General features: G+C 42.6%; 1 protein-coding gene across 2 annotated transcripts in view; it reads left to right on the top strand.

The window, feature by feature from the left end:
• The window catches only part of LOC143319221 (endonuclease V-like), a 60,362-nt gene extending 45,062 nt beyond the window's left edge, over positions 1 to 15,300 (top strand). For both annotated transcript variants that reach the window (XM_076727988.1, XM_076727989.1), the window contains one exon: positions 14,295 to 15,300. Coding sequence is in view for 1 of the 2 variants with exons in the window: in XM_076727989.1 (XP_076584104.1) it covers positions 14,295 to 14,345 (51 nt within the window). In the remaining variant the exon portion in view is untranslated. The remainder of the gene's footprint in view (positions 1 to 14,294) is intronic.
• Positions 15,301 to 15,977: the final 677 nt, after the last annotated feature.

Genomic DNA, 15,977 nt, shown 5'->3' with positions numbered 1-15,977 from the left:
CTAGTAACAAATTGCAGGCACAGCTGACTTAACTAGCTGTCTGTCTAGGTTTTTTTTTGTAACTGTTCATACAGTATGTGGCTGTCTGTCTGTATCTGTCCCCAAAAAAGATAGACAAACAAGGACAGACAGCTAAATGGAATGGAGGTAGAGGAATAGCTGTCTTTCTGTCTGTCTAGCTGTCCAGACATTCCTCTCACTATCTGTGTCCATCTGCCTATTCTAGCTATCCAGCCAGCTCACTGTCTAGGGTCTTACGATTGAGGATGCTAAGGTCATATTCTAAGCATTTTCTTATGGGAATTTTTATTATATATTATTTATTGTTTAAAAACAGAGATGGTGGTGCACTGAGGGGTCTTGGACTAATGACCTCAGCATTTCTTGAGGCCCGGTCATATCCCCCGCTAGTGCTCATGCTCTGTGTTTAGCTGTCTAGTTACTTTTCCTCTATTCTAGCTATGCAGCTAACCGTCTGTGTGTCACACTTTTCCACAGACAGGCCGACACATTTTACTGCGCACACATACTGTACTTATGGCAACAAACACTCATCGTAACCCCAGAGGAAATAATGGATGGAGCTCGCAGGTTCAGGGTCTGAAATAATTATTCGCTGATCTATAGCATCGGTCCTCTCATCGGTCGCTCCAGTGTCGTTATCCCTCCCACACATTATTTGCTCCCATTTCACTCCGCTCCTCCTTAAATCTCTGCATGTATGTGTTCAGGAGTATGAGGGGTTTTTTTTGTTTTGCCTTTCTTTCTTGCAATATGCCATCACGCTCACTCATTACTGTGGGAAAACCAGCAGCTCCTACACACAAACACCTTCCCCCACTCACACACATCATTACTCACTACAAAGAAGCCGTGGCCTCTGGGCTCTTTCACCGCAGCCCACCGTAATTCCTCGTCTCCCATGCCATCCATAAGCTGTAATGTGCGTCTTGGTGCGGAGTAGAGCAACACGAGTGGCGGAGGCTTGTGCTGCCCGCGAGTTTCCCGAAGATACTGCATCCAGTTCCATGCATCATGCTCGCTGCAGCTCATTTGCATCAGAGTAATATGGTGTTTTACTACAGGCGAGGCAGGGGTATGATTTGTTGGCAAGATGAGTAGTGAATCAATGATAAATATTTGACTTCAATCTCAAATGTCACACGGATGTGCTTGTTTTCTCTGCGCATGCAAACATCTGTTATGTTGGTACATTTATTAATGATCCCCTGGCATAATGCTACATAGTTACAGAACATACAGCACACACTGTACACGGTGGTAAATCTTGGCTGTTGAATAGACAGTGTTGCAGATTGTTAGATGCACAGATTGCATTATTCGTTATGTCAGTTCTCTTCACTGACAGGGTGTAACAGAGGGACCCTTCATCTCCTCTTCTCCTCCTCATCCTACCCCTCAGTGTCAAGGCTCAGCTGCCTTATAAAGCCTATGCTTTAATGTCAGGCAGGCAGCTTCAAACATCCTGTCTTTCTCTTTGTACATGTCTCATTTCTCTTTCTCACTTCCTTTCTACACTCTACCTTTCTCCCTCTCTGGACATCTCATTACTCTTTCTTCATTTTCTTCTTTTCCTCCGCTTTTGTCCCCTTCTTTAGCATCACACCTTTACCCTGTTTCTCATCCCTCCAGACCCGGCCGTCTCTCTAACTCTGCCTCCCCTCCATCACCTTCTCACTCTGGTACACAGCTGTCAGACATGGCAGTGAATCGTATCGCACTGACCCAATCAGAATTCAGTATGAGGGGGCATCTCTTCAAAGTGAATGTTGGCTATTGGTAAGCAGCCGCTTTGGAGCAGAAACCAGAGAGAGAGAGAGAGACAGACAGACAGATAGATAGACAGACAGACAGACAAGAGACTGTTCACTGTTCACTGATTCTCTCTGCTTGGAATTCCTGATTAGTCAAGATGCTGTAGGTGTTTTTAAAGGGACAGGTCAGTCAAATGAGACTGTCAAGGTCTGGGCAAGGTCTGAAGTCAGTGGATTTCATTAAAGAAATGGCTCAAGGTTGGTTTAATGGGCAGTGGGAGATGATGAGAGCAGGGCAATACTCTGCAAAGATTCACATCAAGGTTTAAACAAATGAAGGCACATTGAGTGTATGTACTACTGCGATCCTCCATGAACCTCCGATATATGATAGACAAAGTACAAACAAAGTACAAGTCTCCCAAACCACCACAATGGCAGATTGTTCGTTTTCCACTTTCACTGGTTGAATACAGGGCAATATTAGATTTTTGCAAATAATTTCTCTTGGGGAAGGAGCCAGTGGGCTTCAGCAGGCAAGCTGTTGATGTAAACTCTGCCAACAGCGTTTGGTCTCTGCTGCTTACTTTGAGTTTGTGTGTTAGTATATAATGTACAATCAATAAATGACAGATTTTCACGATTACTACTTCTACTATTACTATCACCACTATTGCTCTTTTTATTTTTACTACTTATACTGTCTTTCAATTACTAATGCCACTACACTGCGCCAATAGCCCACTATTACACTTCTTAACACATTTCAAGGTGGCCAGAAGTCCATATGTTTCATAAACTATTATGTGGCATTAGGAAAAACACAGACCGTAACATAGGAATAAACAATAAATTCTAAATAGAAACAATCATAGTGACAAAATCATTGCTTTGACACAAATTCCTAGGTGTAAAAAAATGAACATTAAAAGCATTAATATCAAAAAAGTACTGCTGCTGCTTCCAATACTGTTATTCAGTTGTGAAAGAAGTATCTTAGATCCTTTATTTAAGTAAAAGTAGCAGTATCACTGTGTCAAATAGTCCATTACAGCTATAAGTTGTATATTTCATGGGGAACACCTGTACATCACTGCAGCAAAGTAAGAAGTTCAGCTGCTGGAAGTCGGTCACTCTTTAGCTAACAATGTTATCAGCTAAATGTACAAATAAAGCAGAATGTCCCCTTTCAGAGTGTTACATTATTAGAAATTATATTATTGGGTTTATTTCTCATGCACAACATTTCACTTTGAAAGATTTGGTTCACCCTATTTATATTAATGGGGTAGAATAAATAGCAGCTCACAGTACACAATACAGCCCAGCAACACTGCAGTCTGCACAGTTGAATGAACATTTCTCTAAAACGGTTTCAACCAAAGCTGAACATTTTATCATGGAGGTAGGATTTACTGTGGTGTGGGGCACTTGTATTTAGTCTGCATTTGTTTTAGCTAGGTGTGTGCCATAGAAACTGCAGCTGGGTGTATGAGCAGCATAATTTCTCTACTTTATATACAGCTGGATGATCAAAATACATATTTCAGTAGCAGATGACGTTTTGATGTGGAACCTTAATCTGCGAAGTAACTAGTAACTATAGCTGTCAAGTAGTCGAAGTATGAAATAGCATAAAATGTAAATACTCAGGTACAGTGCAAGTACCCTTTGCCGTGGTGTACTATTTCATTACTTGAGTAAATGTACTTGTAGCCACTGTTACTGGTGGTATTACTGCTGCTATAAGTGTCTGTCATAAATATGAGGCAAAAACGTCATCTCCTATAACATATGCTGTGGATGTCATTTTGAATCATGAAGGCACAAGTTCTTAAAAACTCGCCTTCTGATCTTGACTTGCAGCCTGTCACCACACCGCAGATGTTCCCCATAAATTTGGGTGTTTCTGCTTTTTTTCTCCGTAGAACTTGGTCAGCAGTTTGCGTAGGTAGCGAGCGTCTCCCGGGGACCGGCTCGATGGCAGGTGTCGCTGTCACACTGCCATGTCCTCATCAGTCAGGCCACTGCTCACGTCACACAGCGTCGGTCTGAGACCTGATACTGCATCATCTGATACTCGGGAATTCCATTTTGTCATGGTTGATGTCTCATGAGTCCCCTCGCTTTAATCTCCTATTTCAAAGGTGTGACCGATCATACTCTTCCTCTTGATACTTTCAGAATTGAACCCACAATATCATATTTAATGTGGTTTTGGGTCCAGTTAGTGAGACTAATATAATAATGCTGTTATAAGAAATGATGAATAAACGATGAAAAGGGGAGAATATGAGACCAAACCATCCATCTGCGTTTTCATGATATTCTGTTTTATCAGGCTGCTCTCAGATGAAGCCATGAAAGAATATTGAGTACTTAAGTAACTCAATATGAGCCAGGTTAACTCAACTCATTTGGTTAGTCGAAGTTTGAATAAAAAAGTGTGAAGTTTGATGAAGTTGGAAAGGCTTTGGATATGCATGAAATGAAAAGACCTTGAGGCTAATTCTTGGCATGTGTGCACATTTTAGAAAGGTTTCTATCAATCTGCCAATTCAGACACACAAATGGCCTCGAGATGCATGAGCACAAAACACGTAGGCAGTATTTCTTATTTAAAGCCCAGCTGAAAGTGAGCCTAGTTGCACTTTGACTGTCAGTGTGAATCCAAGAGTGATACCACTTAATATTCTGATGAGCAGCAGAGCCACAGTTTGGTTACACTTAATATTGGGAATGTCCCACATCGTTGAATGTTGTCATTCTGTTTGTGCGTGGCTGCAAGAGGAGTAAGAAAACAATAATAATAATCATAATGCTGACTGATATTGAATGTTGAGCTCTCAGGGGAGCTTTAGGTTCACAATCCCCAGGAATACAAAAGACAAAAAATACAAATTACTCATACCAAAAAAAACAAAAAAAAAATGTCATGAGAAACATCTGGTGGGCCACAGTGAACCTTACAATGTGCCAACTTTGGCCTGTGGGCCCCACTTCTGGCAGCCCTGTTGTAGGGCTTTTAAATTGACATTTTAGGAAATACACAAATGAACTTTTCTCCAAGAATTAGATGAAGAGATTGATAACACACTCATGTCTTTCAGTTAGTAGCCTAGCATAGCACAAAGACTGGAAACATGGGAAAACAGCTGGCCTGGTTCTGTCCAGAGCTAACTGAATCTGCCTACAGCACCTCTCAAGATCACTGCATAAATTGCACATTATATGTCATAATCCATAGGAATATGTTTTTGGATACATGTGTAGCAGCTCCCTTCGACTGCTTCGTCTGGTTCAGTTACTCCCCACTTTATTGAAAACTGATCCACTGACAAGAAAGGCTGATGTCTTGATGAGCAGTCACAGGTAGTGCATCAAAAGCCACCCCATGTTTCGCCAGCTGAACACTTTAAATGTGGAGCAGCAGCAGTAGGATGTGCTGGACCAGTATTAGTAGTCAGTGAGTGAACGGGACACAGTAAGAACAGTAAACAGTGAGGATGTTATCAGTGAGATTCAAATGAAAAACAGTCACACCAGATTTCATGGTGAATCGTATTCTGTGCATCTCTTGTGCCATTTGAATCCAATGTGGGAATGCTGGACTCCGCCACTGCCAATAAAAGCTGCCATTTAAAGAGGTGATTACAGAAAGTAAATACATAGAATGGCTATTGCTGAGGATTGTAACCTTCAGACTAATTCTATTCCCAAGAGATAGTGGGTGGCAGTAAAATGCATGATCACAACAAAACATATGGTTACATTACCATGTTAAATTGGAACAACAAAATATTTTGTTTATATACATTATCTGCTGTATTTTTCTGAATTTCAATAAGAAGGCGCAATGTATTTATCCTATAAATTCAAACTTTCTTAAAAATACTAGATGTTTTCATACATCTGTCCTCTGTGACGGCCTCTCTGTGTAAATAAAAAGATTCTCAGGGTGCTGTTTCATCTCCTTTATAACTAAAGTACAATATGTGTGTCAGCCTGGAAAGGTGATGAAAAGCAGTTACATGGTATGTTTTTGTGATTTTCCTTCACTTTGTTGTCATAACTAAAGCACCTCTGGCCCGCTGACAACATCTGAACGAGATCATTGGCCTCTCTCTGCACCCAAGAATCCACACATACATACGCACACTGACGTACACCCAAGGACCATAAAGGCTAGCCTTCGCATGGCACATCAGGGTCCCCTTCCCTCTCTCACACACCATCCACTGTGATTCATCTCCCCGGCACTGTGAAGTGTAAAGGAGATTATTACTAGTGAAGGGCTCAGCCCCTCTGAAGATCTACTGCTCTCCCATCTGCCCTGCAGAAGAAATGGGAAAATATTGCTAATGTTTACAGCCCCGTGAGTGTGTGTGTGTGTGTGTGAGTGTGAGCGTGTGTGTGTGAGCGTGTGTGTGTGTGTTTGTGCGTGTGTGTGAGCGTGTGTGTGTGTGTGCGTGTGTGTGTGTGTGTGTGTGTGTGTGTGTGAGCGTGTGTGTGTGTGTTTGTGTGTGCGTGTGTGTGCGTGTGTGTGAGCATGTGTGTGTGTGTGAGCGTGCGTGTGCGTGTGTGTGAGCGTGTGTGTGTGTGTGCGTGCGTGTGTGTGTGTGGGTTCATGTTATATGCACCAGTAATGCCTGAAGCCTGACCAGCATGGCTAAGCAGCTCCCAGGCTTGTTTACCATCTAGAAATGTGCTGACTTTAGGGGGTTTTGTGTGCGAATGTTTCTCTATGCATGCGTTTGCAGAAGTACCTGCATGTGTGTTTATGTGTGTGTGTGGCCATGGGTGGGCCATGATGTGTAAATTTATTTTCACATCAATAAATCCAGAAACCAGCCGTTGTTAAAGCCTGTGCAGTTTATTGTATAGGTTTTCTTTGTGTTTCTCTCTTCTCGTTTGTTGGTCTCACAATTGCTGTTTTGACCAAAACAGGACTGAGGCCCATTTGAAACGACCAAACAGACAAAATCATAATGCCACTACTGATCTACTACTGCTCAGTAAGAGGGAAGCTCACTAATATGCTAATCAAACCAAAGCCTATTTGCAAATATCATGTAAATGATAGTCTAGGTCAGTCTCATTATCTTATACGGTAAGGTCATCCATATCAAGACTGCACTCAATTCACCAAACTCCTCAAATTAGCATAAAGACTTTGCTCATTACAGAACAGTTGCAATGATTTCATGCAGGTAGAGTAAAACTTTAATGGCCCTGAGGGGCAATTTGGCTTGCAGGCAGCAATCAATAGTAAATACAAGAATTAATATGAAATGCCAATCAATACAATATACACATACCCACACAAATACTGCAGGTTCACACCAGCGTCACTGTTGTTATTGTCACTTGTCACCAAAATCATCAGAGAGATTCCTCACATTTGTCTCTCGGGATGTTTTGTCTCATCCTAATCTCCCGCTGTAGCTTCAGCCAGTGTTCTGCTGTGAACTGTGAGCTGGGTCTGCTGTAGTCTGACAGCGCTAGCAGACGTGGGGTCAGCAGACCACTTTATCAGAATGAGCATGAACGCATTAAATGATAAATTAATAGAAGTAGCGGGATGAACGTATCCAACTATAATGGAGGAATAGGACTTTTTGTGTACTTCAGTTAGAGTAAAGAGTATACTGCATTGAAGTTACCCTGGAAACACTTTTCAAGTGTATGTAACAGAGTAGATATAGCTTGTTACTTCCCACCTCTGATAGGCTGGATTTCAGGTTGGACCAAAGCAATGGAGCCACATTGAGATTGTGTAAGAAAAATGTGAGAATGTTTGCCACAGCTGTGAGCAAGTTTTATAAAGCTGCTTCCTCTGAACTGCTCTCACTCTGTTATATGTCCGTGCTGTGTCTCTGACAGACAGGCTGTGGCAAGCTAATGAAAGCAGAGCTGGCCTTGGCTGTCCAGCACAGATGCACGGGTCAGACAGGCTGATGGTGCACCTGGCTGCTGAAGGTCAAAGGTCAAATCTTTCATCTCTTTCACTGCATCCACAAGCCTCCTGAACTCTTAATGAACGGTGGCTCTAATGCTCCAAGTATCTGAAACTCTTTCAGGTGGTTTAACACCACCCTTAAATATATAATCACAACACAACACAACATTAGACAAAATAAAATACATGCTGTATGTACAAACTAGCCAATCAGACTCCAGATCTCTGTCTGCAGGGGAGAACTGGAACTCTTCATGAAGAGGATCAAAAAGGAAAAGCTGTAAAATATATCGAGCCTTTAAAACTGTTTTCTTAGGGATAATGTGAGACATATCAGGCAGAACTTTGGTCCACATTGCTCTATGCTTGGAGCTAAATTGGCGTTAGTTTTGGGGGAAGCTTTGAGAAGATGAAGGAGATTGGTACCTTGACACCTGAGAGATCTGCTGGGCTTATGAACTAAGGGCATGTCTGATCCATGGTGTGCAGCCAGGCCATTAAGAGCTTTGGACCTAAGAAGGAAGATCTTAAATTAGATAATAATAAGAGCTGCAGGGCTTGTGAGATTTCTGTATTAGAGTAGGGCTTCTAAGAAATAGTTTTTAGTTGTGGTGCTGTCAATGTGATTATGAAAGTTCAGATCAGCTCCATTTTTAATTTGGTCGTGGATTTTAAAGTGGTCACAGGCAGCCTTTTAACCCCCTCTAGCATTTCCAAGTGGTCTTATTATTGCAGCAGCAGTCGCGATGACAATCAGATCGCTTTCCGTTTTTCCTCAGAGCCCAGCTACTACCAAAAACACAGAATACACCACATTAGTTTCCAAATTTCTGAAACAAATGTGGAATGAGAAACGATTAACACCACTCCGGAAAGACGAGGGAGGAGAGAGGCATGTTCACTGCACAGATAACGTGAGCTCGTCATAATTTTATATGGAGTAATAACATCATTTTTACAGTGTTGCTTCACGCAAACAAGTAACTACAGCAGGGGTTGGCATTGGGGTGGAGGGGGGGCAGCGTGAGTTCATTCACTCGTTGTCTGTGATGAAGACATGGGAGCAGATAGAGACACTGGATCAGCCTTCATCTTCCCTGGAGATCGTACCCTGTGACAGAAAATTGCACAGTGAAAGCAAAGCTTATAGGAAAACAATCTAAACACTGATGGGGTCATTATTCTGCAGCCATTACACGGTGCAATCAACATTTACTTCGTAATGATATGTTAAAGCAAAAAAAGGCAGTTTAAATGACCTTTGAATGTCTATTTTTTTCTGTTCTAACTTGGCATTCGTACTGGTGCTTCTTTCAATTAGGCACAGAACATTTTGTGGCTGCACAGCGCTTATCTCCTTTTTATATGGTGCAAATGAATCATCACAAAGATACACACTGAAGATGATCACATTTAGATGGATTTTTGCATCAGGGGGAGCTCTGCCAGGACAATGTGGCCCAGCAGCTTGGCATTTTTCTCTCACTTGTTTACTCTGAGTTTCTCTTTTATTTTAGAGCTCACCTGTAGCTACAACATCAATAATTTGGGACTCAGTAGATTTCCACTTCCTTCATCCTTAAAAGAACTAGAGGCTTTCCTTTTTTGAAGAATGGTACAATGTGGCTTGACACACAACTCATGGTGTGTCTGACAGCAGAGCATGGAGGACTGCAGCAACAAAACCCAAGGCCGCTGACTGAAGCTGAGCATGGCCTGCCACACAATAAAGCATTCATTTTCTATTGGTTGCTAGCCTTTATTTAGGACCCAAAGTCATCTAAGTAACAATCATTCATGTATGTGTATTATTAAGTACATAATCCTTGAATATATTTATAGAAATTAAAATGTTCCCTGCTTATAATTAGTGCTGCATCTCTGTAATACCCCCTCATGTATCATCATGTCTTATATCTAATTAGAAAGGATGCATAATAGCCTATTAGAGTAAGACTTCACAACTCTAATTGCCTGAGTCATAAGCCATCAAAGCCCTCCTGCACACTTTAAGGAAGGTGTTGGTTCCAAAACTCATTGTTTGTCTTTTAACAATAAGCTTTTAACAGCAACGCATGCAATATCAAAATGTGTTGCGGCAAGCATGTGTGTGAAGAATGAGGCCACACTTGACAGTGAGGACATTTTTCACTGTAAGTGGGGTGTATTTTAAGACCAGATGGGACAGTGGGAAAATAGAAAAAGAAATTGGACTGGTCGCTTTAATTTTTTGAGACTTTTCTGTGTCACTCTGACTCTGTGCTGCACAAAAGCACTGGTTTGCAACATAGCGTGACTGAGCAACGTCACATCTGTTAAGACACTGAGCTGATAAGCGAAACAAGAACTGCAGTCGCTCTATGAAACGTGCCGATGTCTAAAAAAATATCCTTTTTCTGTGATCTACATTCATTGTCGGATTCATGTCACAGAGAAAGAGCAGGAAATGACGCCCTCTGCTTTATTTTGCCTCTGTGTTCTCCCACCTCCTGCGTTCTGTCAGATCAGATGCAGATCAGCCACAGTGGCTGCATTTTGTGACAACAGGAAGTGTTTGGGGAAACCACTACAAAACAGCAATTCACCTCATTACTTATTCATCAGCATAAATCCTGTTTATGCCATCTGCTTGATTGTTTATAAAACATTTGTGGTGACAGTGACTATGTTTATATGCACACTATTATTCCAGATATGACAGTATCCTGAATTTGATGCGGATCATGTGAAGAGCATGTTCTGTTTGGATTAGATCTTATTCCAAATGTAGCATTTTCAGATTAATACAGTAGAAGCAGGAAGTTTACATACAATCACTAAAACTCATTTTTAACCACTCCACAGATTTCATGCTTGTGCTACCCGTGGATGTGTTTTAAGGCCTACCTTCAAACTTGTTTCCTCCAATTTCCAAATACATGAAGGTACCTTGTTCATCTGCAGGTAGTAGCCAAGTGTGACCACCATGGGACCACACAGCCGTCACACCGCTTAGGAAGGAGATGCATTGTGACTCATAGAGATTAACATCTGGCATGAAAAGAGCAAATCAATCCTAGAACAACAGCTAAGGACTTAGGGAAGATATTGGAGGACGCAGGTACAGAAGTATCTATAGCCACAATAAAACGAGTCCTACATCGATGTAACCTGAAAGGCTGCTCATGGAGGAAGCCACTGCTCCAAATCGCCATGAACATCTCTACAGTTTCACCTGCACATGGGGGCCGAGATCTTACTGTGGTTTGATGAAACAAAAGTTGCTTGGCCTTAATGGACTTAACTACAAAAGTAATGATGATGATAAGCAGTGATAAAGCAGAGTTATCCTTTATCATGGTATTCCTGGGTCCATGATCTACTTACTGAGGTGAATGGCAATAGACCAAACAGTACAGACAAGAACGCCGTAACATAAAGCTGCTGCTTTGTAAGAAAAGAGGAGAAATGAGCCACCAGACTTCATGTTGTGCTGTTCACACGGAGGCACGGGTGGTGTTTATTTTTTATCGATATTCACCTGAAGAGATGAGATTGCAGAAAGATATGGCTGCTTGAGTTATAGCAGTCAAGCATGCATGCAAGCACACACACACACACACACACACACACACACACAGTAATACCTCGCCATAATCACCAGCCACAACATCATGTGTCCATATCTAATAACTAATATGTCCTGCAGTATATTAACATCAGATCCACAGAGAGACACCCTGACACACACACACACACACACACACACACACACACACACACACACACACACACACTCCTGCTGTGTCCAGCTGCAGGCCTCATCTTCTTTCCCCTAACGTAACACTGACCCTGAGTCAGCCTGATGTAATGTCCACTCTCTTGCCATTACAGCTGTGTTATGCTGTCCTTTCATTGCCCCTTCAGCACCTCGACCGGCACTGTGGCCGTGTGTAACATGATAACAGCCCTCCATCTCATTCTCCATCTGGCTCTCTCTTTTTGCTCTTTCTTTATGCATCCTTCTCACACAATTCCCGATTCTGTTTTCTCTCTGCTGCTCGGTCGCTCAGTGTCGCTCTCCTCCAGTTTACGTGCTGATGCTGATTGCCTCTGTAATGTACTGAAAATGTCCTGGGTGGCTATTCAGAGCAAATTGCTTTGTGTTGTGTTGCTGTAGGAGCCACACTAACTGAACAAGGGAGGCAGGCTGAGGCCTTCACAGTTTGGGGGGAAAATAATGATGGGGGCTGCTAATGGGCCACGCTGTTAGGCTCTGGTTCTTGCTGGTACAGCACGGAAATAACAGTGGTATGATAGTATAATGTCTGCAGGTTTGTGTTGATGAAGCCCCTTGGTGGAACCTCACCAAGTTAAAATCAGGGATGGAAAGAATTATAAAATACAGTATTCAAGTGGAGGTGTTGTTACTTTCAAGCAGTCTTACTCACGTTAATTAACCTACGCTATACACCAGTGGAACAACATCAGCAACACGAGCCCTGATGTCCAAACCAACATTGACTTCCATTTCTATAGACGACACTTGGTACATACAAATGATTGACAGACAGTTGATTGATTGCAGATGTATTTTCACTTTCCTCACTAGAAGAAACCAAAAATATGGCAAAACTCAAAGGAAAAGGACTGACAGTAAATATAAAGTCTCTGGACTCCTCAGCAGGTGTATAAGCCACATTAATTAAATAGCCTGACACTTCCTTTAGTATCAACAGCCGAATAAAACATCACCAAAGCAGATCACAGACATGCATAAATAATATAAACTCCACCACATCTGCAGCAACTGACAGATAATAAGCAAAGGAGAGACTGCACAGTTTTTTACATCACGTAGCACACACACATACGATGCTGCGTTGCTAGGCAACACAGTAGTTGCTGAAACTCTCATCTGTACACTGAGTTACAACAATAAATAAGATTGTTTATTGTGCTCACCTGTCTGAACAGCATTCTGTGAGTCTCGTGTGCTGTGAAGTCCTCAACGATCCGCTCTCCGTTCACATTCTCTGCTCGTTCATTCTCGGTGCATGATGTAACCAGTCCACTGAGCCTCTGTCCCACTCTAACCAGTCCACTGAGCCTCTGTCCCACTCTAACTAGTCCACTCAGCCTCTGTCCCACTGTAACCAGTCCACTGAGCCTCTGTCCCACTCTAACCAGTCCACTGAGCCTCTGTCCCACTGTAACCAGTCCACTGAGCCTCTGTCCCACTCTAACCAGTCCATTCAGCCTCTGTCCCACTCTAACCAGTCCACTGAGCCTCTGTCCCACTCTAACCAGTCCATTCAGCCTCTGTCCCACTCTAACCAGTCCACTGAGCCTCTGTCCCACTCTAACCAGTCCATTCAGCCTCTGTCCCACTCTAACCAGTCCACTCAGCGTCTGTCCCACTGCAGACCCATCAGTGATAATTGTTAACACAGCAGAGAGGCCACACACACACCTCACTGAATGTAAAAGTTCCTGACTGAATGAAGCATTTTAGCATTTTGTATTTTAGCCAGACCCAGCATGCACCTGCTGGTCATGCAGCATCATGGGTATCTTGGTTTGGGTCACTTAGCGTGCTGGCCAGGTGGTGCATTAAACCAGTGATTAATTAAGATAGATGCGACGTTTTGTAACTATGCAGAGGTACAATAATGCTGACCCAAACCCATAATGATGTCATATGTCGGCCTTTTATTGGCCCGTTCACTAACTGCCCGTTGTTTTTCATGCCTCGCACCCCCTTGACACTCAGCCGATGAATCTCCTCTCTGCAGCTCTGCTCTCCTGCAGCCGCAGACACACCAGCAGCTTCTTCTCTGCTGCAGCTGCTCATTGGACGCCTGTCTTTTCTTCCTTTCTCACACCATTTATCAGGACTTTTGATCATGATAAACAGCACCTGTACAGTATCTGACTTTGTCAGTAATGAATCTGGACCCGTATTTATAAGTTGTCTCCGAGCAGGAAATCACTCTTCCATGGCCAAACATTCTCACGGTGACATATCTGCTCATTTGTCTGGAGTTGTGAGGATATGGTGTTAGGGCAGAGAGATTGTATGGAAGGAGAGATGTTTGGGGAATGTTTAATGACAATAAGCTTATTAAAAGATCGTTTTGAGTGAGTAATATTTGAGACTGACCGTATGCACAGTGTTGCACTTTATTGTAACAGGGAAAATGCTGCTGTGCAACAGTGATGTCAACAGCAGAGTCAACAGCTTTGGCAGTCATACATCAAACTTTGATCGAGCATGTCATACAGGTAATGCCCACGGTGAGGGTTGTTGGTGACAGCAGACTAAACTTATGTGAACACAATCATGTCCCTGTGGCTGGATGTCAGCCGCATAATGAAAGATATCCCAGTTTAACAACAACAGGTAAAATATTTTATTGGGTCTTATGCTCTGTCATTTTTAATTAGGTTATTTCAAAAGCTTTAAAGCTTTCCAGGATGGTTCTTTGTGCCTGAGAATACTGTAGACACAGTCAGTTAGGTTTTGTATTAGATTTATTGCATTAAGACGTATGTTCTTTGTCTCTTCTTCTCTTTTTCAGGTTGCAAATGAATTGATCCCAAGAACACCAGCAACTACAGAAGACCCCTAAAATGTGATTTATCTGTGTGTGTGTGTGTGTGTGTGTGTGTATGTATGTGTATGTGTGTGTGTGTGAGAGAGAGAGAGAGAGAGAGAGAGAGAGAGAGAGAGTGTGTGTGTGTGGTGTGTGTGTGTGTGTGTGTGTGTGTGTGTGTGTGTGTGTGTGTGTGTGTGTGTGTGTTTTGGAGTGAGTGTGTTCTGTAACTTTGAAATGCTTTTAAAAGTGCAGCTGTTTCAGTCTGGGCCAAGATACCATCAGATTAACTGTATCTTTTTATGCACTCGCCCCATATCTAAACTGGATATGGGTCAGACTGGATCTTTTTATATACTGTTCTCATTACATTTTTAGGTCACTCAGCTTTTTACACTGGGAGCCTTGTAAATAAATCATATGTCCGTGATCTGCATCAGAGTGTTGGTCATCTGCTACTATCTGTGTGCTGTGTGAAAATTGTCGTATATATAATTATTCAAGTGTCCCCATGGGGCTGCATATGGGAAACAGCGTAACACACATTATGAGCTGTAGGCCAAATTGCGTAAAATGTGTCGTCACTGAGCGCCTCTCTTCAAATGAGTCAGACTTGGCAGCGGACACCGCTGTGCCAGGCCGGTCCCAGCGAGGCGAGCGGAAAAGAAGGGCAGGGGGGAAGGGGGCTGACTCTGCAGGGATGGTGGCCAGGAATAGAAGCAGTTCAGATGGGGCAGTATTGATCAGCAGGAGGGGTCAAAGGATCAGCCGGTGGTGACCGCAGACTCGTGCCACGTCAGAGGGATGTACACAGTGAGGACACTGGGGCAAGTACAGCGTACAGTATAGACAGATTGTGGCATTTGAAGGAGGAGGGCAGGGTATTACACGCTGCACTTCGTACAGCTCTGTGCTGAAAGCTCACAGAAGGAGCTCGGTAACTGATGCTCAGTGCAAACTTGGAATACTCTAAACAGGCTTTTTTGCTCTAACTAACCAACAGTTTGATCAAGTGTCACACTAAATGTTTTATTGCAGCAGCAGTGAAAACATTTCAGTACACCATGTTAATTTCCCTCTGCTAAAAGTCTAAACCAAAGTTCTAATCTGGTTTTACACTAAATTTGATTATTAATAGATAGGCTAGCACTGAAACACAATTAAGTCCAAGTGTGAAAAGTTTTCTGATCCTGTAAATGATCAGGACTGTGAGGAAACGTTGGCATATTGCTCACATTTCTTTTGATCGGGCCTGTGATCAAGCTTTTTAACAGAATTTCCAGTAGATTGGAAAAGAAAATGCTCATAAACATGCGTTTCCATCCACTACTGTTAGTGTTGCTTCATCCAGATAAAAAAGCCATGACATGATAGGATGTGTTTCTTTCATGCGTTTACCTGAGGAAGGCTAAGGCCTCCTCATTGGTCCACACAGATGTGATGTTTTCGTCAAACCACCTCTTTGAATCCCTCGTCCTCTACCACACTGACTGGCAGCACATTGTGTGTGTGTGTGTGTGTGTGTGTGTGTGTGTGTGTGTGTGTGTGTGTACACAGCGTGAACAGATTTAGTCTTGGCTTTGAAAGAAACACTCAGTTACAGCTGTAGGTAGTAAGCTCGTCAGCCAGACATGCTAACATCTGCATTTGCAAAGTTTTTCATTTAGT

This window comes from Chaetodon auriga, chromosome 4 (genome assembly GCF_051107435.1).
Source record: "Chaetodon auriga isolate fChaAug3 chromosome 4, fChaAug3.hap1, whole genome shotgun sequence".
Taxonomy (NCBI): Eukaryota; Metazoa; Chordata; class Actinopteri; order Chaetodontiformes; family Chaetodontidae; genus Chaetodon; species Chaetodon auriga.
Note: the sequence above shows the minus strand (reverse complement) of the source record. Positions and strands in the feature narration are given on the sequence as shown.